General features: G+C 43.7%; 1 protein-coding gene across 11 annotated transcripts in view; it reads right to left on the bottom strand.

Moving 5' to 3' along the window:
* Positions 1 to 25,552, bottom strand: part of hdac4 (histone deacetylase 4) — a 780,143-nt gene that overhangs the window by 297,897 nt on the left and 456,694 nt on the right. For all 11 annotated transcript variants that reach the window (XM_072481039.1, XM_072481057.1, XM_072481031.1 and 8 more), the window contains one exon: positions 5,684 to 5,804. In XM_072481039.1, coding sequence (XP_072337140.1) covers positions 5,684 to 5,804 — 121 coding nt within the window. The remainder of the gene's footprint in view (positions 1 to 5,683; positions 5,805 to 25,552) is intronic.

Raw genomic sequence — 25,552 nt, 5'->3', positions numbered from 1 at the left:
ATTCCTAAGCAATAAAATGTTCGCCCTCTCCACAAACAGGGAAAATTAATTGGCATACAAATATACAGATAGCACAGCTGGAAATCTTAGTTGGTAACTAGAATCAGAGAATTTACAGTGCAGAAGCCGGCCATTCGGCCCATGGAAAGAGCTCCCCAGTTAAGCCCACACCTCCACCCGACCCCCGTAACCCCTAACCTTTTTGGACAATAAGGAAAATTCAGCACGGCCAATCCATCCTAACCTGCACATCCCTGGACCCCGGGAGGAAACTGGAGCACCCGGAGGAAACCCACACAGACTATTTTTAATATTGTATTAGGTTGGATCCTAAAAGGAAGGTTAAAAAGAGAGTAAGAGATAGGAGAGATTATTTACATGTAATTATGTGATCCAGTGTGTAAAGGGAGCTTGTCTCAGAATATCACATGCATCTTAATATGGCCTACCTGTGAATATTATCTGCTGGAATTGCAAAACTGAGGAATCACCCTTCTGAATAGTAATTCTACGCAATATTTTTTAAATTCATTCACAGGATGTGGGCAACCCTGGCAAAACCAGCACTAATAGCTCTTGTAAAATAAGTGATTTGCTAAACCATTTCAGAGGGCAATTAAGAGTCAACCACACTGCTGTCACGTACAAGACAGACCAGGTAATGGTAGAAGATTTCCTTCTGTAGAGGACATTAATCAGATGGGTGTTTATAAAGCCTGGCATTACATGGCTGCCATTACTCTTACCAGCTTTCACATTTATTTAACAAATTCAAAGCTGCATGGCACGAACTGAACCTAGGCCATTAGTCCAGGCCATGGGATTACTAGTTCAGTAACACAACAACAATGCTACTATTACTTGTAATTTGGGTTTTGATTTATTTGTGCTGATCAAGCAATAGGGCAGTTCTTTTGGGGAACAAAGCCGATTTATTCCACAGTTACTGTCACACTTAAGTTTAAGTTAAATACAAGGAAAGGCTCCTGTTTAACTTGTTCTAACATTGTCCCCTATTGGATCAGTGAATTTTACATTTCTCCTGAGTCGTCCTTCTGGATTGTGTGTCAAATTATTGATTTAGGATGAATTATGGTCTGTGCCTTCATTATGTTTCAGGATTTTTTCAAAAACCTTATGCTCACTGCAGCAAAAAAACCTTTCACAAGCAGGTGGAGTTTGTGAGCCCACTTTGCGCCATGAATAGGATAACTTGCCCAGAAAGAACATTCCAGCTGTGGTATGGACTTCTGGATATCACATAGAATGCCAACCATAGTCTTAACTTCTTTATAATAGAAACAATACAGCACAGTACGTGGACATTCATCCTATTCTCCCCTTGATGGCTCTTTGAAAGAGCTGCTAATTTAGTTCAACTCCCCTGCTCTTTCCCTGTAGCTGTGCAAAACCTTTCCTTTCCAAGTAAATATTCAATTGTCTTTTGAAAGTTATGACTGAATCTCCTTCCACCACCCTTTCAACAATGCATTTTAGATCGTAAGAACTCACTGTGTAAAAAAAAACAAAGATACCTTGCCAGAATAATGCATATGTATTAAAACTATTTAACAGCAAGCTCATTAACAGTTAAAATAATGCTCCGGAGCAACAAAGGGCTATGACGTCTGAGCTTCAGGGCAGTATAACTGGGGGATACCCCAAAGATAAACACCACCCCCAACCCCGCAAGCCAATCCCAGGTAAGGACTGCATGGCAATTGCCTGGGAAGCTCAAATGGGAAATATCCCAAAATGCTATTTGATATAAATCGTAACTTTGGATGGTTCTGACTGTGTTACATCAATAGTTACCCAGAAACGTTAGAAGAAATAAAACCACTTCTGGGTAACTATTGTAATGATCTGCCCCAGACCCCCCACCAGACTATAACCCTCCCCATCACATCCTTTGGTGCCCAGAGTTGGGAACCATAGTCACAATGGGGTCAAAATATTTAATATAGGCTTAGAAAAAACTCGTGGCTTTTGTACTCTGCCTCTATTTATAAAGCCCATCGAAAACTCAAGTTTCACTATGATACACTTTTACAAGCACGGCTTTGTCAGACAATTACACACAACTCAGGCATTCATATTATGCAACTAGTTCCTCTTCTTTGAACTTGGCCCTATGCAATATCCCACTGCATCACCCAAAGATTTGAACTTCACAAATGCCTCAAACAACAATCCCATGTACAAATGTGAAAATCTTGAGCTAACAGTGACGTATTCTATTGGTTTCACCTCCAAGTTTAAAAATGGCAAAATCTTCCAGTAAACTAGTAGCAACCAATTAGCCTGCAATAATTTCCATCCATGCAACTGGGCTTTGTTAACAAATAAATTGCATTGAGTGACAAATATTTTCTCAATTTAAGTTGAAACTAACCACACTTACAAATGCCCAGCAACCAGCATATCAAAGGGGAGCAAAAGTTGTGAAAAATAAACAAAACGCTGGAAATATTCAGCAGGCCAGGCAGCATCTCTGGAATGAGAAACAGAGTAATTGTTGCAGGCCAATGATCTGCATTGATTACGACGAAGAGTCATTAACCTCTGTTTCTCTCTGCACAGATGCTGCCAGATGTGGTAAGCATTTCCAACGCTTCCTGTTTCTACTGGAACAAAAATAATCCCTTTTGCCAGCCCTTCAAATAGCAATCAGACTTCTTGTGAGTCTCTCATTCCCCTTCAGCAAGAAAGCCAGCAGCAACTGCTTGAGATCTGGTTTGATTAAATATAATTTTTTAAAAAAAGCTAAGGTATGAAGAAAACAAACAACTTGCAGAGCCGAAACAATTAATGTCAAAATAATAAATTGATCATTAAAAAAGAATTAATAAAAATCTCAATTAAAAAGTGGCACTCAACAACTAATAAAACCTTCTTTGTCCTTTCACTTCAGAAACAGAACTAGAGAGAGAGACAGACTAGGCCCCAGGTCCGTATCACTAGGGAATGGGAAGGGGACTGGGGCCAAACTAAGGAGCTGAATTCATATGCTATGTGCGTGTGTCTCTCAGGAGTTGCTATTTTTAAAAATAAATTTAGAGTACCCAATTCATTTTTCTTCCCAATTAAGGGGCAATTTAGTGAGGCCAATCCACCTAGCTTGCACATCTTTTGGGTTGTGGGGGCGAAACCCACGCAAACACGGGGAGAATGTGCAAACTCCACACAGACAGTGACCCAGAGCCGGGATCGAACCTGGGACGTCGGCGCCGTGAGGCCACAGTGCTAACTCACTGCGCCACCGTGCTGCCCCGTCTCAGGAGTTGCTGATGTGAAGTGGTAATTGTGTTACTCGGGAAGAGGTCAGGCGGGAAGCGCCTTCATTGGGTAATGGGGAGGTAGATAAAGAAAACGTAGAGGCACCTTACACTCCAGCAGCCTCCAGCAAGAGAAGAAAGCAGGACATGAGTCGAACAAAAGTCCACGAGGAGGTAGACACGTAAAGGAGGGACTGGGGAATCTAGCTTGTTCGACTGAGCCAATGACGCTGCTGTTCAGATCAGTAACCATTGGCCAAGTAGTCTTTCAATTTGGATGGGCATGCATTAGATTGGCTGCTTTGGACACTGACCAAATGATAGGGCACTAAGCAAATGAGCCCAGCCCCACTCCCCTGCTTGAGAGCATGGGCTCCAGTGATTAGTACTGTCTGGAACCCCCTCTCCCGGGCCCTGCTGCTAATATTCTTGCAAACAGCTTGGTTTAGTGACTGAGCAACCAGAAAAATGAGATTAATTTACTAAATGGTCCACCAATCAACATATGTTAAGATTTTGCCAAATGTTGATGATTGACTTAAATTCGGAATAAAGGGATAAACAAAGAAAATTGAATTAGGACGGGTAATATTTATTGAAAATACTTTATGACCTCACCAGTACTATGTTTGGTCAACAGGGAAAAAACAACTCCGTTAGATATACAGTTGGAAGTTTTATTGAAACAAAATAGAGATTAATCTCAGTTAAAATTATTAACATAAATTCTCAAATTTTCCCAGTGTTGTTAACACAACAGACGTACAGCAGGAACTAGATACAACAGTGCTAAATTCATTTCATAAAGTGGTGTGTGCCTTCACAGCTAGCCTTTCTAGACTTTCATTTAGGGTTAATTTGAAGTCAGCTTTTAGGGCGCATCAATGGCATACTGACCCACTGCATCACACTGATATATTCCTGATATTTATGAACTTAAAATTGCATTAAAAGGTCTGTTTAATATGAAAAGATAATTTGTACATAACATCAATCTCCAGCCATTCCGACTTCATATGCAGTATTTGCGATCAGTTACGCAAATCGAGACTTGGCCTAATGTCACACGAGGCAATATCAAAATAGGCAATAAACTGTCATTCTTTTGCCGAACACTCATCCGTCAAAGCGATGGGAGAATCTATAATATTAATCTAAGTTATAGATGCTAATGAATATCACGGGCATGAATAAGATCATCTCAATCACTGTAGTACCCAAACCTATGTGCCTCAGGGTCCAGGCTTTAATACAAGTATTAGCAGACCGTTAACCTTCAACATTGCTTCTATTGCAGAGATCATTTTTCTTGTAATTGAAACAGAAACCCAATAAATCAGAATTCAAAATGGGTTAACGTGACTCACAGTAACAACTTAAAACATAAATATAACCATTATACCTTCAAAAATGATCAGATTTGACATTGGGGTATCATAATAGCTTGGTAAATTCATACTGGCAAGTATTACTTTATATTAGTAACTAAGTGCGATTCAGTCTTCCAAACAAATGCGAAATCGGAACAGTCAATTATTTTTGGACCAAACTGTAATGCCATCTTCCTAATAATCTTTAATTGTTCCATTAGGCACTAGATCATATATGACCTCATGATGCAACCCCAGCCTGTCAAATCGTCTTAAAATTTCATCTTGCCTTATACCAGAAGTCTTTCTTCACCCACATCTCTATTACCACAAACTCTTGTGAGCACTAAACACTACCTGACAGCTTCTGAAAAGTTCAGATCATTACAATTTTATAGACTACTGACATGGGGCATTCCCCAGCAGTCACTACTGTTTTCAGACACAGGAAGAAAGTTTGAAAGTGAGTTTTTAAAGTGGAGTTTCCCACTTACCTGCTTTTTCCTCATTCTGCTCTTAATCCCAGTCCTAAGACTAGTTGTCTACATGGTATGGCCATCACTGGTCATAATGTGCCAGATTTGCCAACATGAGGCATTATTAAATCACTTGTGCTATCCAAGAATATGTAGATCAGTAAAGAAAAAAAAAGGAAAAGAAAACAGACAAAAAAGCCAAAAGAGAGCGTACTGAAGAAAGAGTACATATGTCCCAATTCTGAACTCCCTCCTCAGTCTCTATGTCCTGAAACTGCCACTCCTCTGGCACCCCAAACTCTTTCCTCGCGAGAAGTTCACAAAATAAAGTGCCAGAGAAGGCAAGGAAGAAAGAATGAGAGAAAAAGGGGCAATATTTATGAAGGGAGAGGATGTGCATTTTGTATAAGGCAAATAGAAATTTTACTTGTGTTGATTCTTCAGTAACTTGATTTGGAGATCTTTCATTCAGATGGGTCTTTGCAGACCAGATATGTGGCTGGCCAAAACAGTCACTGAACACATTATCACATTATTGCAGCTAATCAGTTATACTTACCCGTACCAAAACCTTGGGTCATTTGGAATGGAATGGTTTATTGCCCGATGTGCTGCAGCTTTCTTTTTATTTAGGACAAACTCTTGAAGTCTCAACTTTACTTCTGTGCTTGCTACTGCACCTAAGAAACACAAAGTTCCAGGTTATCACAGGAATCAAGCATTTAAGAACAAGGCAGATTACATAGTAAATTTTCTCCAATAAAATAGGTGCTTTAGTTTATTTCACAAAAGTGAGTGATACTCTGCAGCTCAACAGCCATCATGTTCAATCCACACAATAGGCTCAATACGCGAGATTCACACAATCATCAAGCTCATCTCCTCCCATGTGAAAAAGGTTACTGCTTGATTGAGAGCAGACTGGTGCACAGGAAAGTAGAATTTGTATGAAGAGAGTTAGGCTTCCAACACTCCACTTCTGCTCTACTCTGTGGAATGTCATCAAACTGCATGTGCCGCAGTACGGTGGCACAGTGATTAGCACTGCTGCCTCACAGCACTGTGGTCCCAGGTTCGATCCCGGCTCCGGGTCACTGTCCGTGTAGAGTTTGCACATTCTCCCCGTGTTTGTTTGGGTTTCGCCCCCACAATCCAAAGATGTGCAGGATAAGTGGATTGGCCATGCTAAATTGCCCCTTAATTGGAAAAAATGAATTGGGTACTCTACATTTATTTTTAAAAACTGCATGTGCCAATGACTTTTGCAGCAGAGACCTCAAATTGAAAACACTATTCAGGAAGGTACTCACTGAAAATAGCTCGGCATTGAGGTCCACACTCCATGATGTGACAATTGTTAGGTTTAGCATATTTGGAGACAAAATATAGATTCTCAATTCTATACTTTTCCATACGACAGGCTTGGCCTTGTTCACAGAATGCATCACCAGCCATGGGAGCAGCCATGTCCTGGAGCAGGTTGTCCTGCATTCGCAATGAGAACCTGCCTCTGGATAAATGACTGAATAAGCTGCAGCAAGAAACACCAACAGGCAGAATAGTATTGGCTACTGCTAGCTCACACAGTGAACCATCTGGATCCACACACAACTGTGTGGAGTGAAATTGCAACCAGGTTATCAATAATAGACCAACTTTACTCCTTTAGGTATGGATCAGGTAAAATTGCCGTAGTAGAGACAATGCACAGTGCCATAATATGGGTAAGCATAATGTACAATAGTACATCAGCACAATAATATTCAGAGTCCACACAGCCAATTGAAAAAAAAATAGAAACATTATGGGGGCGATTCTCCGATATTGAGGCCAAGTGTTCGCGCCGTCGTGAACGCCGTCGCGTTTCACGATGGCGCAAACAGGGCCCGAACATGACCTATTCTGGCCCCCACAGGTGGCCAGCACGGCGCTGGAGCGGTTCACGCCCAAATGGGCACCGCGCCAACCCACGCATGCGCAGTTAGGGCAGCCCAATCCTGTGCATGCGCAGTTGGGCAACGCCATCCTGCGCATGCGTGGGGAACGTCTTATGCACGCCGGCCCCTCACCAACATGGAGCCGGTCTTCTGGGGCCGCGCACGGAATCGTGGTGTGATTCGCGCAGCGGCCCGACGATTCTCACAGCCGGTGGGGGGTGGGGATAGCGCCCTATATGTTAAAACAGGAGTCCTTGAATTGTGGTTCCTGACTCCCGTAACCCAGTAACCCCCACTTAACCTTTTTGGACACTAAGGTCAATTTAGCATGGCCAATCCACCTAACCCGCACATCTTTGGACTGTGGGAGGAAACCGGAGCAGCCGGAGGAAATTCACGCAGACACGGGGCGAACGTGCAGACTCCGCACAGACAAGTGACACAGCCGGGAATTGAACCTGGGACCCTGGAGCTGCGAAGCAACTGTGCTAACCACTATGCTACCGTGCTGCCCTATTGAAATTGAAACATATATTAAAGGAGTAGTGGCAGAATGGATATGAAATAGGATAAGAAACTGAAGGTGAACAACTGTTTATTAGACGAGAGGAAAGGATACAGTGGAGTCCTCCAACAGTAGGACCACTGCTCTTTTTGATATACATCAACGACCTGGAAATCCAGAAAACAATGTTTCAAGGAGACACAGATTAGTGGAAATTGGCAGACACATGGCGTATAAAATTTAATGCAGAAGAATGTGAAGTGATGCATCCAAAAAAAATAATGAGAAGCAATATAAATTAATTGGCTAAATGTTAAACATGATGCAGGAACAGAGAGCAAACATTTTTTTTTTTTTTTTTTAAGGTGGCCAGCCAAGTTGGGACAGTTATGAAAAAATACATATAGGATCCTAGATTTGTAGATCAAGGGACAAAAGTAAAGTGATGACAAACCTTTATAAATAACTGGTTATGTCACAACTAAATAGGGTGTTCACTTAGTCATAGAATTTACAGTGCAGAAGGAGGCCATTCGGCCCATCGAGTGGACACCAGCCCCTGAAAGAGCACCCTACCTAAGCCCACACCTCTACCCTATCCCCGTAACCCAGCAACCCCACCTAACCGTTGGATACTACGGGGAAATTTAGTATGACCAATCCACCTAACCCGCATATCTTTGGACTGTGGGAGGAAACTGGAGCACTCGGAGGAAACCCACGCAGACACGGGGAGAATGTGCAGACTCCGCACAGACAGTGAACCAAGCTGGGAATCGAACCCGTGTCCCTGGTGTTGTGAAACAACAGTGCTAAGCATTGCGTTAACATGCTGCCCTTAAAGGCGCCCACTTCAGGACATTAGGGGCAAAATTGACCCACAAAATGGCAACGTGTCAGGTTCTGACTGAAAACAGGCATGCTTCTCCCCTGAAACACAGCCAGGTTTTCCCTCAAGATCATCTGACACCTTGTCAAAAAAGAAAACGGGGGGGGGGGGGGGGGGCGCGTGTTTTGTGCCGTCACTCTGTCAGGGCGGTGCCTGAGAGGCGGCAAGCCGTTTTTAAAGGCCGCCCTAATCTCAAGGTGCAGTTAAAGCCTCTCCCCACGCCGTGCCCGCCCCTCCACACCCCGTCCTCCTTACAACCTTGATCCAAAAATGGACAAAAGAGCTGCTTTCCAGAGGTGAGGGTAGAGTTTCTGACCATGAGATCATGGCAGCATTTGATGGATTGTGGCCTCAAGGAGTCCTAGGAAAACTGAAGACAATGGGAATCAGGGGCAAAATTTTCCACTGGCTGAGGTCATAACTAGCATTAAGGAAGATAGTCTCAACCCAGCAACATTATCCTGAAGAACTCTCACAGCAATGTCCTGGATCTAACTACCTTCAGCTACTTCATCAAAGTCCTTACCCCCAATATTAAGGTCAGAAATAGGTACATTCCCTGTCGATTGCACAATGCCCAGTTTGATTTGCAAATCCTCAAAGAGTTGTGATGAGTTGTTACAGGCCTGAAACGTTAACCCTGGCCCGGATTTTCCTAGAGTCATGGAGAATTCACACCCCACCAAAAAAGTGTCAGGACCCTGGATCCATAGGTCCTGCTCCCATATCCACAACTTCTAAGGGAAAGGGTTTGGGATTTGATTCTTAAATCCCAATTGGGCCATTTGAATTCAATGCGGAGTTCAAACAATTCCCCATTTTCGTTGAACATCCCTTAGTATGTGACTTACGATTTAAGAGGAGAAGCAAATGCTCATAAAAGGCAGATAAGGTCTTTGGAACTGTAAAGCTATCAAATTATTGAAATGCTCTGCCCTTTAAATTTAAAAAAACAGCCTGCTGTGTCTCCCAGTTGAAAGAAATTGGTGCTTGCAGTTTCAATAGCTGTTTGTTGACATAAACTCAAGGGCTGTCATCATAATATTATCACAGCCTGAAAGCATCCCACAACTTATCGTAGTGGGTACCTGTTGGTTTACTGTTTGATTGACAGCTCCACGTATGTAAGGGAATGGCTGTCTTTGATGTGGGGCTATGACTACGGATGTTTGTTTTTTAAAATAAGGAATTAAGTGTTTACGTGGATTTAAATGCATTAAAAACTAGGAGGAGTGGGTCATTCGGCCCTTTAAGCCTGCTCTGCCATTCATTATCATGGGTGATCGTCCAACTCAGAAAGCTGTTCCTACCTTCCCCCATATCCTTTGATTCCTTTGAGCTATATGTAACTCCTTCTTGAAAACATACAATGTTTTAGCCTCAACTATTTTGTGGTAGCAAATTCCACAGGTTCATCACTCTCTGGATGAAGGAATTTCTCATTTCAGTCCTAAATGCTCGACCCGTATCCTCAGACTAGAATCCTGGTTCTAGATACCTCTGTCATCCAAAACATCTTACCTGTATCTACCCCATTTTGTCCTGTTAGAATTTTATAGGTTTCTATGAGATCCACTCCCAGCCCTCAATTTTTCTAACTCCAGCGAATTTAATCCTACAATCTCTCCTCATACGTCAGTCCTGCCATCCCAGGAATCAGTCTGGTGAATCTTCTCTGCACGCCCTCTATAGCAAGAGCATCCTTCCTCAACTAGTGAGACCAAAATGCACACAATATTCCAGATGTGGTCTCACCAGGGCCCTGTATAATTGCAGCAATCTTCTTGCTATGAAGGCCAACATACCATTTGCCTTCTTTACCGTCTTCTGCACTTGCATGCTTACTTGTAGCGATTGGTGTACAAGAACACCCAGGTCTCATTATACATTCCCCTCTCTCAATCTAAAGCCATTCAGATAATAATCTGCCTTCCTGTTTTTGCTACCAAGGTGGATAACCTCACATTATCCACATTATATTGCTTTTGCCATGCATTTGCCCACTCACTCAACTTGTCCAAATCACACTGAAGCATCTTTACATCCTCCTCACAGCTCACCCACCCACCGAGCTTTGTGCTATCTGCAAATTTGGAGATATTACATTTAGTTCCCTCATCTAAATCATTAAAATATATATATATATATATATATATATATAGTGAATAGGTGGGGTGCTAGCATATTTATCAATTTGTATTTTTTTAATATAAAGTCTGTAATAAATACTTAGAACTTTATTTTATTTAATCTCAGCATACTGCCCATAGTGGATATTGCATGAGTTGGCATGAAGGGTGCAAGGGCACAGGTTGACATCTTGGTACTAAGTTGGCCTACAGGCTAAAAGGGGCCATGGAGATTTGTGAAGCGCATAGGTTGGTATGGGGTTATAAGGGGACATGGAGTTGAACAGAGGGGCATGGAGAATAGAGGGACCATTGGAGTTGGGTGGGGATGTGGGTTGGCATGCATTGTCATGGATGGATCACTAGGACTGGGTGGGAGTGTGGTGAGGTGTGAGGGCTGGCTATTCAACCATACAACTAGATGAATTCCCAATGCACCAAGGCGGGCCTTAACCACTTTGGTACTCGGCGGCTCCTGTGGCTCCCTTCAAACCATTTGCATAGGTTAGCCGACTCCAGCATGCACCCACACGCTGGACCATCATTGAATTCTCCCATCTGTATCCTTGGGCTCATCAATGATCAGAAACTGATTTGGATCAGCCATATAAATACTGTGGCCACAAGAGCAGATCAGAGGCTGGAAATCCTGTGGCGAGTAACTCACCTCCTGACTCCTGAAAGTTTGTCCATCATCTACAGGACACAAGTCAGGAACGCAATGGAATACTTGGCCACTTACCTGAAAGAATGTAGTTCCAACAATATTTAAGCAGCTCAACACCACCCAGGACAAAACAATCTGCTTGGTTGGCACCCCATTTACCACCTTTAACATTTATTCCCTCCAACAAGGTGCCTAGAGGTAGCAGTGTGCACCATCAACAAGATGCATTGTAGAATTCATCAAGGTTCCTTCAACAGCCCGCAACCACTAATGCCTAGAAGAACAAGGACAGCAGGTGCATGGAAAGAAGGTCACCTGCAAGTCACACAACACCCTGATTTAGATAAAAGCAAATTATTGCGGATGCTGGAATCTGAAACAAAAACAGAAAATACTGGATAATCTCAGCCGGTCTGGCAGCATCTGTGGAGAGAGAAGAGAGGTAATATTTCAAGACTGGATGACTCTTTGTCAAAGCTGGTCAACCCCGATTTGGAAATCTCTTAACATTCCTTCAGTGTGGCTGGGTAAAATGCCTAGAGCTTCCCTAACAGCACTGTGGGTGTACCTATCCCATATGGACAGCAGCAGTTCAAGATGAGAACTCACCACCACCTTCAAGGACAATGATGGGTAGAGAATAAATGCTAGTGATGGCCCCATCCCATGAACAAATAAAAAAACACATGTTTGGCTGCAGGGGGACCAGTGAGGAATCCCAGTTGGGGCAAACTTGATGCCAACCACACTCATCCCAAACAATCTTCAAATCAGGACATTCTAATTTATATATTGAAGAGAACCAATACCTGGTTTACATCTGGGAGTTGTACTAAGTAAAATACATCTGCTTGTCCAGTTGTAGAAAAATATTAAAAGTCTGTATCTTTATTAAGACACAGCCACTTCACATAATGGACTTTTGAGGTTACTGTAGCTGATATGGTGCCTCAGTTAAAACATTCCTATTTTTTGGACATCCAAAATCTAGATAACAAAGAACAAAGAAAAGTACAGCACAGGAACAGGCCCTTCGGCCCTCCAAGCCTGCACCAACCATGCTGCCCGTCTAAACTAAAATCTTCTACACTTCTGGGGTTCGTATCCCTTTATTCCGATCCTATTAAGACCATAAGACATAGGAGCGGAAGGCCATTCGGCCCATCGAGTCCACTCCACCATTCAATCATGGCTGATTTCAATTCCATTTACCCGCTCTCTCTCCATAGCCCTTAATTCCTTGAGAAATCAAGAATTTATCAGCTTCTGTCTTAAAGGCACTCAACGTCCCGGCCTCCACCTCCCTTTGTGGCAATGAATTCCACAGACCCACCACTCTCTGGCTGAAGAAATTTCTCCTCATCTCTGTTCTAAAGCGACTCCCTTTTATTCTAAGGTTGTGCCCCCGGGTCCTAGTCTCCCCTGCTAATGGAAACAACTTCCCTACGTCCACCCTATCTAAGCCATTCATTATCTTGTAAGATATCATGAAGATGCCCCTTAAATGTCACTATCTTGAGGGTTCTACCATTCACTGTATATTCCCTACCTGTATTAGGCCTTCCAAAATGCATTACCTCACATTTGTCCGGATTAAACTCCATCTGCCATCTCTCCGCCCAAGTCTACAAACGATCTAAATCCAACTGTATCTTCTGACAGTCCTCATCGCTATCCGCAATTCCACCAACCTTTGTGTCGTCCGCAAACTTACTAATCGGACCAGTTACATTTTCCTCCAAATCATTTATATATACTACGAACAGCAAAGGTCCCAGCACTGATCCCTGCGGAACACCACTGGTCACAGCCCTCCAATTAGAAAAGCACCCTTCCATTACTACTTTCTGACTTCTATGACCAAGCCAGTTCTGTATCCATCTTGCCAGCTCATCTCTGATCCTGTGTGACTTCACCTTTTGTACCAGTCTGCCATGAGGGACCTTGTCAAAGGCCTTACTGAAGTCCATATAAACAACATTCATTGCCCGACCTGCATCAATCATCTTTGTGACCTCCTTGAAAAACTCTATCAAGTTAGTGAGACATGACCTCCCCTTCACAAAACCATGCTGCCTCTCGCTAATACGTCCACTTGCTTCCAAATGGGAGCAGATCCTGTCTCGAAGAATTCTCTCCAGTAATTTCCCTACCATTGACGTAAGGCTCACCAGCCTGTAGTTCCCTTGATTATCCTTGCTACCCTTCTTAAACAAAGGAACAACATTGGCGATTCTCCAGTCCTCCAGGACATCACCTGAAGACAGTGAGGATCCAAAGATTTCTATCAAGGCCTCAGCAATTTCCTCTCTTGCCTCCTTCAGTATTCTGGGGTAGATCCCATCAGGCCCTGGGGACTTATCCACCTTAATATTTTTCAAGACGCTCAACACCTCGTCTTTTTGGATCTCAATGTGACCCAGGCTATCTACACACCCTTCTCCAGACTCAACATCCACCAATTCGTTCTCTTTGGTGAATACTGATGCAAAGTATTCATTTAGTACCTCGCCCATTTCCTCTGGCTCCACACATTGATTCCCACCCGTATCCTTCAGTGGGCCAACCCTTTCCCTGGCTACCCTCTTGCTTTTTATGTATGTGTAAAAAGCCTTGGGACTTTCCTTAACCTTATTCGCCAATGTCTTTTCGTGACCCCTTTTAGCGCTCCTGACTCCTTGCTTAAGTTCCTTCCTACTTTCCTTATATTCCACACAGGCTTTGTCTGTTCCCAGCCTTCTAGCCATGACAAATGCCTCCTTTTTCCTTTTGACAAGGCCTATAATATCTCTCGTTATCCAAAGTTCCTGAAATTTGCCATATTTATCCTTCTTCCTCACAGGAACATGCCGGTCTTGAATTCCTTTCAACTGACATTTGAAAGCCGCCCACATGTCAGATGTTGATTTACCCTCAAACATCTGCCCCCAATCTAGGTTCTTCAGTTCCCGCCTAATATTATTATAATTCGCCTTCCCCCAATTTAGCACATTTACCCTCGGACCACTCTCATCCTTGTCCACCAGCACTTTAAAACTTACTGAATTGTGGTCACTGTTCCCGAAATGCTCCCCTACTGAAGCTTCTACCACCTGGCTGGGCTCATTCCCCAATACCAGGTCCAGTGCAGCCCCTTCCCTAGTTGGACTATCTATATATTGTTTTAAGAAGATCTCCTATTTTTCCCCCGCTTTTAGCATATCTTACTTGCTGCACCCATGCTGTTTGAAGTTCCCTATTGCTCATAACCACAAGCTTTCTTGTAGCTTTACTGAGATACAACCTCTGCTTGCTCCTTCATCTATGTTAAAATGGGAGTAATTGTTGCAATTTAGAAAAACAAAATTCTGGAGGAAATTTGCAATATTTCTCTTTAATTACTGCTTAGGAAATCTGCAAACCATTTGTGTGTTGTGTTGCACAGTTTTACTTCCAGAAGAACTTTTAATTAAATCTAAAATAAACTCCTAGTTTTCCACAAATTTTATATGTGCTCCATGGATAGATATCATTTTCAGGAAATCAGACCCCAAGTTTTTAAACATAATCTAATTTATTTACTGTGTTCAGAGATGTGAGAGAATGCCTCACCGAAAAGTTTGGAGTTTTGATACAGATCATATGAATACTCATGCTTGTTTCAAGTGCCTCAACCACTTCCGATTCTCAAGGTTTGTTCCAAGTTTAGTCTGCACTGGAAGGGAAAGATCAGCCCCATGACTAACTTTGACACAACTGCACAAAACTAGGCAAACTGGTTTGCTATATTTAGATAAAAGGAAACATCTTGTTCAATTCTGAAATATTTTGTTAAAAGAGGAAATATCCTACTGATAGAAACTATCTAGTTTCTATTCTTTTTTTTTAGTATTTCTGTCTTCAGGCATATGCGCAATCTGGGAAGTTTAGACTATGGACGAAAGAACTCAAAAGTCTGGTAGTGATGGGGATGAAACATTCTTATCACATGATGACCTTCTTGAAGTTATTTTTTATCTCATTCAGAATATGAAAATTCATGTTGAACAGCCCATGCCATTAATCTCCAACCCTGATCATCTGTCACACTGATCACTCATCCAGTCACTTATTCTCTCCTACTGCTTGATGATGTACATTTCTCTCACTATTACATTTTCTCTCAGTATTACATTTTTAAACAGCTTAAACCTCTCCTGCACACCATATTTTCTTCTGTATTTCTTATGCTGGCTATTCTTCCAGTGACAGTGAGCACCAATTATTATTATTATGGTTGAGACTATTTTACATGTACCAATGAACTGTTCAACTCTTTCACTGATGCTAATAATAGCTGGGCAGCCTCTCCTGCATTCTACCACCTATCCCACTGGAAAGTTGAGGAGATGATAGAGGTAACAATGAAGGCAAAGCATGAAGCATGAGTAACTAAAGAGCTTTAGTGGAAAGAGTACAAAGATAGGCAAAGATAGGAAAAGGGCCCAACGTTGGAATTGTTAAAGCAATATAAGTGGATTCTTTACATTTCTAGAAGCTCATCATGTAGATCGAGGCCGCTATCCTTTGGATTTAATGCTCATTTTATTAAAAAATTGAAGGCACCAGGAGGAAAATAAGTTATCATAATAGAGATACAGTAATATTTGTCCCCCTAAATAACAGATGAGACATTGCAATAAGCCACTCAATGCGTCTTTATTTAGTTAAGGATGGTTAAGCTCCCCATCCCTGTGGGATACATGGATGCGAAAGAATAAAGCTTTGTCTTTCTGACAAGGAATCATATTACCCTGCAACCATACATATTCTGGCATTTCCTTTATAAAACCTTCGGAAAGCAGCATGCAGCAGTAGCTGGCTGGCACAAATTTCTGCCAGTGTTTTACAGATAAAATTCGGATGGGTTTTGACATTAAAGTAAATAGATAATTGGAATCATAAAAGCAGCATCAAAAATATTTCAATAGCTATTCTAACAGTTTAGGTCCCAAGTCACTTCACAGTGTAGAAGCAAATACACAGCAGTAGTATGAGTTAGGATATGATCAAAAGCAGGCAGAACAATTTTGAAGAGGCTTTTATTCGCACTTGGAAGATTGCGTACAATTCTGGTCGCCACACTACCTGAAGGATGTGGAGGCTTTGGAGAGAGTGCAGAGGAGGTTTACTAGGATATTGTCTGGCCTGGAGGGTGTTAGCTATGTGGAGGGGCTGAATATACTCGGACTGTTTTCATTAGAAAGACGGCGGTTGAGGGGTGACCTGATAGAAGTCTACAAGATTATAAGAGGCATGGATAGAGTGGATGGGCAGGCACTCTTTCCCATGGTGGAGGGGTCAGTCACCAGGGGGCATAGATTTAAGGTCCATGGGGCAAAGTTTAGAGGAGATGTGTGGGGCAGGTTTTTACACAGAGGGTGGTGAGTGCCTGGAACACGTTGCCAGTGGAGGTTGTGGAAGCAGATACATTAACGGCGTTCAAAAGGCATCTTGACAAACACACGGATGGGATGGATATAGAGGGATACGGCACAAGGAAGTGGTGAGGGTTTTGGCAAAGGTTGGTATAATGACCGGTACAGGCTTGGAAGGTCGAAGGGCCTGTTCCTGTGCAGTATTGTTCTTTGTTCTTTAAAGGCAGGAAGGAAAATTGCAAGAGACCTTTAAGAGGGAGTTATGGAGATTAGGTCTCAGGCAGCTAATTACTTTGCTTTCAGTGGTAGAGTGGAGGAAGGGAGCGCATGGTTTATTATTTGGAGGAATGGAAGGCACAGAGTGGAATCTTGTGATCTCCACGATGGCAGATCTGATGGTAGGGGCATTTATCAGGTGGGAGGGTGACTGATTGGGACCTTGACAACTTCCCACATCCACCCCAATTAATGCCCACTTCAGGGCCTTATCAGACTACTGCTAGTATTAACCTGGTTGGGTGGCTGGGTTCCTTTATTCAATGCACTCAGTGCTTCGAGGAGCCTGTCATTCCGGAGGCTCAACATCCCCTCCCCTTCCTTCCAACCCCCTCTTCCACCATCACTCATCTCCATCCTGGGATTCAGCAATGATACTAGATCCCAGATGGGTTCTGTATGGGCATAGACCATTATCTTCCCTCGTGACCTCTCATTGGCTGGATGTTCTTGGTGGGCAAGGTTTCTGCCTTGGGGTCCTTGATCCTGGGGGAAGGCCTGACATTGGCTTGTTAAGTTCCTGAGTGGAACAAGATGTGGCAGGCACAATGTTGTGGCATGTGGAAGCTAACAATGTTACTGGATGAGAGTTGTGATTTGAAGCTTAGTTGTAGGTCAATAGGAGAATTAAGTTATGCTCCAAGTTGTGAAACCTACATGACAGGACGTGAGCCGTGGCTGGAGTCACTGTGGTGCATCCAGGAGGCTGACAGCTATGTGGACTCTGTGCCCCTATGATAAGGGACTCAAGGGGCACAGATAGATGCTTTTGTGGAAGAGATTCCTGTATAGTATGTTGCCTCCCTGGTGCCAGGGTCAAGGATGTCTCTGAACAAACACAAGACATCCTGAACGGGGAGGGTGAACAGCCAGAGGTCGTAGTACACATAGGTACTAACGACATAGGCAGGAAGAGTGATGAGGTCCTGCAGAAGGAGTTCAGGGAGTTAGGCAATAAGCTAAAAAGCAAGACCTCTAGGGTTGTAATCTCAGGATTACTCCCTGTGCCACGTGCCAGTGGGGCTAGAAATAGGAGGATAGTGCAGCTAAATACATGGCTAAATTGGTGGTGTAGAAGGGAGGGTTTCAGATTTCTGGATCACTGGGATCTCTTCCAGGGCAGGTGTGACCTGTACAAGAAGGACGGGTTGCATCTAAACTAGAGGGGCACCAATATCCTGGCTGAGAGGTTTGCTAGAGTCACTCGGGAAGATTTAAACTAGTATGGCAAGAGGATGGGAACCAGAACACTAGCTTAGAAGGTGTAATAACTGAAGGGGAAATAGAGAACAAAAATAAGAGAACAACATCACCCAGTCTGCTCAAATGCAATGGTTTGAAGTGTATTTGTTTCAATGCCAGAAGTATAGCGGGTAAGGCAGATGAACGTAGAGCACTTATAGTACTTGGAATTACGATGTATTGGATATAACAGAAACATGGTTAAAGAAAGGGCAGGATTGGCAGCTGAACATTGGACGATATAGATGCTTCAAGAGACATAGAGGGGGATGTAAACAAAGTGGGGAAGAAGCGTTACTGGTTAAGGATAATATTATAGCCGTACTGCGGGAGGACACCTTGGAGGGCTCCTACAATGAGGCAATCTGGGTAGAGCTCAGGAACAGGAAGGGGGCAATCACAATGTTGGGCGTTTATTACAGGCCCCCCAACTGCCAGCGAGAGATAGAGGAGCAGATAGGTAGAGAGATTTTGGATAGGTGCAAAAATAACAGGGTTACTGTGGTAGGGGATTTTAATTTCCCCTACACTGACTGGGACTCACTTAGTGCTAGGGGTTTGGATGGGGCAGAGTTTGTAAGGTGTATCCAGGAAGACTTCTTGATGCAATATGTAGATAGTCCAAATAGGGAAGGGGCAGTACTGGAACTGGTATTGGGGAATGAGCCTGGACAGGTGGCTGAGGGATCAGTCGGGAAACATTTTAGGAGTAGTGGCCACAATTCCGTATGATTTAGGGTACTTTTCGACAGGGATGAAGGTAACACTCGCATTAAGGTGCTAAACTGGGGAAAGGCAAATTACAATAACATTAGACAGGAATTGAAGAATTTAGATTCGGTGCGGCTGTTGGATACTAAATCAACATCGGACATGTGGGAGTCTTTCATGCGACAGCTGATCAGGATTCAGGAAAGAATTCCTGAGAGAACGAAGGATAAGTATGGGAAGTTTAGGGAGCCTTGGATAACGAGGGATATTGTGAACCTCGTCAAAAAGAAAAAGGAGATTTTTGTACGGTCTAGAAGGGTGGGGGCAGTCGAAACCCTTGTGGGCTATAAAGAAAGTAGGAAGCTACTGAAGCGGGAAATTAGGAGGGCTAGGAGTGGTCATGAAAAGTCCTTGGCAAGTAGGATTAAGGTGAATCCCAAAGCTTTTTATTCATATGTAAAAAGCAAGAGGGTGGCCAGGGAAAGGATTGGACCACTTATGGACAGTGGGGGGAATCCATGTGTTGAGCTAGAGGAAATGGGCGAGGTACTAAATGAGTACTTTGCATCAGTGTTCATCAAAGAAAGGGACTTTGTGGAAGATCTTCGGTAGGGTGTGTGAACAGTCTGGACCATGTTAACATCGAAAAGGAGGAGGTATTGGATCTTTTAAAAGATATTAAGGTTGATAAGTCTCCTGGGCGGGATGGAATTTTAAAAAATAAATTTAGAGTACCCAATTATTTTTTTTCCAATTAAGGGGCAATTTAGTGTGGCCAATCCACCTACTCTGCATATTTTTGGATTGTGGGGGTGAAATCCACGCAGACATGAGGAGAAAGTGCAAACTCCACACAGACAGTGTCCAGGGCCGGGATCGAACCCAAGTCCTTAGCGCCATAGGCAGCAATGTGGTGGGATGGAATTTACCCCAGAATACGGAGGGAAGCAAGGGAGGAAATTGCTTGGGCTTTGACTGACATCTTTGTATCCTCATTGGCTACAGGTGAGATCCCAGAGGACTGGAAAACAGCTAATGTGGTATCGCTGTTTAAGAAAGGTAGCAGGGATAATCCTGGAAACTATAGGCCAGTGAGCCTCACGTCGGTAGTAGGTAAACTATTGGAGAGAATTGTCAGGGATAGGATTTATACCTAGTTGGAAACAAATGGACCTCATAAGTGATAGACAGCATGGTTTTGTGAAGGAGACTAACTTGATCGAGTTTTTTGAGGGGGTGACAAAGATGTTTGCTGAGGGGAGGGCGGCGGACTTCAGTAAAGCCTTTGACAAGGTGCCTCATGGCAGACTGGTACAAAAGGTGAAGTCACACAGGATCAGAGGTGAGGTGGTAAGATGGATACAGAACTGGCTCGGTCACAGAAGGTAAAGGGTGGCAGTAGAAGGGCGTTTTTCTGAATGGAAGGTGTGACTAGTGGTGTTCCACAGGCATCTGTGCTTGGGTCTCTGTAGTGTACATAAATGATTTGGATGAAAATATAGGTGGTCTGATTAGTAGTCAGAGAGATCTGGGCCTGCAGGTCCTCAGATCTTTGAAGGTGGCAACACAAGTGGGCAAGGTAGTCAAGAAAGCATACGGAATGCTTGCTCTCACTGGATGGGGCATGGAGTATAAAAACTGGCAAGTCATGCTACAGTTGTATAGAGCGTTGGTAATGCCGCAATTGGAATATTGCGCACAATTCTGGTCGCCACACTACCAGAAGGATGTGGAGGGGGTTCAGAGGAGGTTTACCAGGATATTGTCTGATGTGGAGTGTGTTAGCTATGTGGAGAGGCTGAATAGACTCGGACTGTTTTCATTCGAAAGATGGATGTTATGGGGTGACCTGATGGAGGTCTACAACATTATGTAGGCAAGGATAGAGCGGATGGGCAGGCACTCTTTATCAGGGTGGAGAGGTTAGTCACCAGAGGGCATAGGTTTAAGGTCCGTGGGGCAAAGTTAGAGGAGATGCCAGAGACAGGTTTTTTTACACAGAGGGTGGTAGGGTGGTGAGTGCCTGGAACACGCTATCAGGGGAGGTTGTGGAAGCAGATACATTAACAGCAATCAAAAGGCATCTTGACAAACACATGGATAGGATGGGTATAGAGGGATACGCACAAGGAAGTGCTGAGGGTTTAGGCAAAGGTTGGTATCATGACCGGTACAGGTTTGGAGGGCCGAAGGGCCTGTTCCTGTGCTGTATTGTTCTTTGGTAGCACATTCAAAGAGATGGTCACATTGCAGCTTAGGAGCCTGGAGGCAGAAAGGGAATGGGTGATTGCCAGGCAGTTCAAGAAATCTATGCAGGTAGTGCAGGAGGCCCCTGGGTCCCACTCACCAATGGGTTTTCCATTTTGGATATTGGTGAGGGCGTTGATTCCTTGGAGGAGTGCAATCAGAGCCATGTTTTTGGCATCTCAGGTGGCTCTGCTGTACAGGAATGTAGATAGAAGTGGGGAACATTTGGATTAAGTTTATTGTCACATGTACTGAGGTGCAGTGAAACATATTGTTCTGCGTACAGTCCATACATGAAAAACATTGGACATAAGATAGTTACACATTATAAATACATCGACACAGACATTGGTTGAAGCATAGAGAGTGTAGTACTGCTCAGTTGAGAAGATGCATGGAGAGATCAGTTCAGTCCATAAGAGGTCATTAAGGAGTCTGGTAACAGCGGGGAAGAAGCTGTTTTTGAATCGGTTAGTGCATGTTCTCAGATTTTTGTATCTCTTGCCCGATGGAAGAGGTTGGAAGAGTGAGTAAGCCAGGTGGGAGGGTTCTTTGATTATGCTGCCTGCTTTCCCCAGGTAGCGGGAAGTGTAGACAGAGTCAATGGATGGGAGGCGGGTTTGCGTGATGGACTAGGCTGTGTTCACGACTCCCTGTAGTTTCTTGCGGTCTTGTGCCGAGCAGTTGCCATACCAGGTTGTGATGCAACCATATAGGATGCTTTCTATGGTGCATTTGGAAAAAAATTAGTAAGAGTCAATGTGGGCATGCCGAATTTCCTTAGTTTCCTGAGGAAGTATAGGCGCTGTTCTGCTTTCTTGGTTGTAGCATTGACATGGGTGGACCAGGACAGATTTTCTTTTTATCAATTTAGAGTACCCAATTCATTTTTCCAATTAAGGGGCAATTTACCGTGGCCAATCCACTTACCCTGCACATCTTTGGGTTGTGGGGTGAAATCCATGCAAACACGGGCAGAATGTGCAACCTCCACATGGGCAGTGACTCAGACCTGGGTTCGAACCTGGAACCTCGGCACCCTGAGGCAGCAGTGCTAACCATTGCGCCACTGTGTTGCCCGGGTGCACCAGGACAGATTGTTGGTGATGTGCACACTTAGGAATTTGAAGCTGAAAATCATCTCCACTTCGGCACCACTGATGCAGACAGGGATGTGTATGATACTTCGCAGCAGTAGTGATTGGAGATTCATTGGTTAGGGGAAGAGACAGGCATTTTTGTGGTGGCAGATGTGACTCTAGGCTGGTATGTTGTCTTCCTGGTGTTATGGTCAAGGATATCACAGAATGGCTGCAGAACATTCTCCTGGGGGAGGGTGATCAGCCAGAGGTCAGTTGGAACCAATGACTTAAGTAGTAAAGGGGAAGAGCTGTTTTTCGGGAGCTAGCAAGGAGATTGAAAAGCAGGACCTCTAAAGCAGTACTCTCAGGATTAATCGTAGTCCCACATGCAAACCAGTATAGAAACAGGAGAATTGAGCGGTTTAACATATGGCTGGAAGCTGGTGTAGGAGTGCCGCATCAGATTTGAGGACCAGTTCTAGGAAAGATGGGACCTCCACAAGCCAATGGTATACACCTCAACAGGTATGGGACGAATATCCTCTCAGGGAGATGTGTTAGTGCTGTTGCAGGGAATTTAAACTAGATTGGTGGGGGGGGGGGGGGGGGGGGGGGGGGGTGTTGAGGGCAAATTCAGAGCAGGGAACAGGAGTTGGGTAATTAGTGTAGGAGTCAGAAAGAAACAAGCAGCACAGGTTAAAAAGCGTACAACACAATGTTAAAAGGTATATATGTAAATGTAAGGAACATAGTAAATAAAGTCACTGAGCTGAGGACACAGATTGAGACACATAGCAGCATGACATCAGCTATAACGGAAACTTGGCTTAAGGCGGAGCTTTCAGGCAGGATACGGAGGGCGATAAAAATGTAGGTATAGCATTATTGACCAAATAATCAATTACAGCTGTGAGGAGGAATTATATACTAAGTGAAGCTTCAAATTAGGCCATATGGGTTGAGCTCAGAAATAAAAAAGGGTCAGCCATACTGCTAGGAATTTTCTATAGACCCACAAATAGTGGAAAGGGGTTGGAAGAACTATCCTCACGGCAGCACGGTAGCACAGTGGTTAGCACAATTGCTTCACAGCTCCAGGGTCCCAGGTTCGATTCCCAGCTTGGGTCACTGTCTGTGTGGAGTCTGCACGCTCTTCCAGTGTGTGCGTGGATTTCCTCGGGTGCTCCGGTTTCCGCCCATAGTCCAAAGATGTGCAGGTTAGGTGGATTGGCCATGCTAAATTGCCCTTAATGTCCAAAATTGCCCTTAGTGTTGGGTGGGGTTACTGGGTTATGGGGATAGGGTGGAGGTGTGGGCTTGGGTAGGGTGCTCTTTCCAAGAGCCGGTGCAGACTTGACGGGCTGAATGGCCTCCTTCTGTACTGTAAATTCTATGATTCTATAAGAACAAATATTAAGACAGATTTTGGAGCACAAAAACAGGGCAGTAATCGCTGGGGACTTCAATTACCCTGATACGAACACTGTAAAGGGGACAGAGAGAGCAAAATTCTTGAACTGCATTCAAGAGAACTCCTTTAGCCAGCATGTAACAAGCCCAATGATAGGGGGAGCAATTCTGGATTTAGTCTTAGGAAATTAAGCTGGGCAAGTGGATGAAGTAGCAGTGGGTGACCACGTTGGAAGTAGTAACTATAAGATTTATCATTAACGAAAAGAACAAAGGTAGAATAGGAATAAATATTTTCAATGAGGGGGGGGGGGGGGGGGGTGCACAGATTTTACAATGCTGAAAGGTGAGCTTGCCAGAGTGGGCTGGATACAGATATTAGAAGGGAAAACTGTCAAATCATGGGGAGGCATTCAAAGGCAAAATTCTATGGGTACAGTGTAGACAGGTCTCCACAAAGAAAAAGCGTGATACTGCCGAATCTAGAGCCTCCTGGATATACAGAAGCATACAGGCTAAATTAAAGCAGAAAAAGAATGTTTTTGACAGTCATAAAACACTTAATACTAGAGGAGCATAGAAAGTACAAGGGTGAAGTAAAAATGGATATTCGGAAAGCAAAGAGAGAATACAAAGAAATATTGGTAAGCAAAATCAAAGCAAATTCTCAGCTGTTTTACCAATACATTAATAACTAAAAATAACTAAGGAAAAGGTAGGCCTATCAGAGATGTACATTGTAACTTGTGGATTGATTCTGAAGATGTGGGCACAGTTCTCATTGAGTAATATGTCTCTGTTTGCACGAAGGACATTCTAGTTAGTGTGAAATATTACATACAATAAGCATAGTGAGATGAAGTAAAGGTGGTACTGACATCCTTGAAGGTGGATAAATTACCAGATAGTTGTATCCTGGCTGTTCAAGGAAACCAGGTAGGAAAGAGCAGATACTATGAGGATCATTTTCCAATCCTCACTACATACAGATGAGGTACCGAGGACAGGACATCTGCGAACATTGTACCATTATTTAAAAAGGGTGTGAGGGATAGGCCAGTCAGTCTGATTAGAGTGCAGGGCAAATTATTAGAAACAATTAAAGTCAAACAGTCATAGAAGTCCACAGCACAGAAAATGCCCTTCAGCCCATTGGGTCTGCGCTGGTCAAAAAGAACCACCAATATATTCTAAACTAATTTTCCAGCACTTGGCATATAGCCTTGTATGCCTTGAGATTGCAAATGCACATTTAAATACGTCTTAAATGTTCTGAGGGTCTCTGTCTGCACCATCCTTTCAGACAATAAAGTTCCATATTCCCACCACCCTCTGGGTTTTCCATACATCCCCTTTAAGCCTCCAGCCCCTTAACTTAAATCTATACCCCCTGGTCATTGATTTCTCCACCTCTACTCTATCTATGTCCCTCAGAATTTTATACATCTCAATCATGTCCCCCTCAGTCTCCTCTGCTCCAAGGAAAACAACCTAAGTCTATCCAATCTCTCTTCATAACGGTAGCACAAGTGGATAGCACTGTGGCTTCACAGCGCCAGGGTCCCAGGTTTGATTCCCCGCTGGGTCACTGCCTGTACGGAGTCTGCACATTCTCCCCATGTCTGCGTGGGTTCCCTCCGGATGCTCCGGTTTCCTCCCACAGTCCAAAGACGTGCAGGTTAGGTGCATTGGCCATACTAAATTGTCCTTAGTGTCCAAAAAGGTTAGGAGGGGTTATTAGGTGGAAGTGAGGGCTAAAGTGGGTCGGTGCAGACTTAATGGGCCGAATGGCCTCCTTCTGCGCTGTATGTTCTATGTTCTATAACTAAAACTCTCTAGCCCTGGCAACATTCTGGCAAATCTTCTCTGCACCCTTTCCAGTGCCATCACATCCATCCTGTAATGTGGGTTCTACAACTGCACACAATACTCTAGCT

Source organism: Scyliorhinus torazame, chromosome 2 (assembly GCF_047496885.1).
Source record: "Scyliorhinus torazame isolate Kashiwa2021f chromosome 2, sScyTor2.1, whole genome shotgun sequence".
Taxonomy (NCBI): Eukaryota; Metazoa; Chordata; class Chondrichthyes; order Carcharhiniformes; family Scyliorhinidae; genus Scyliorhinus; species Scyliorhinus torazame.
The sequence above is the reverse complement of the archived record's forward strand: the minus strand, read 5'-3'. Positions and strand labels throughout refer to the sequence as shown.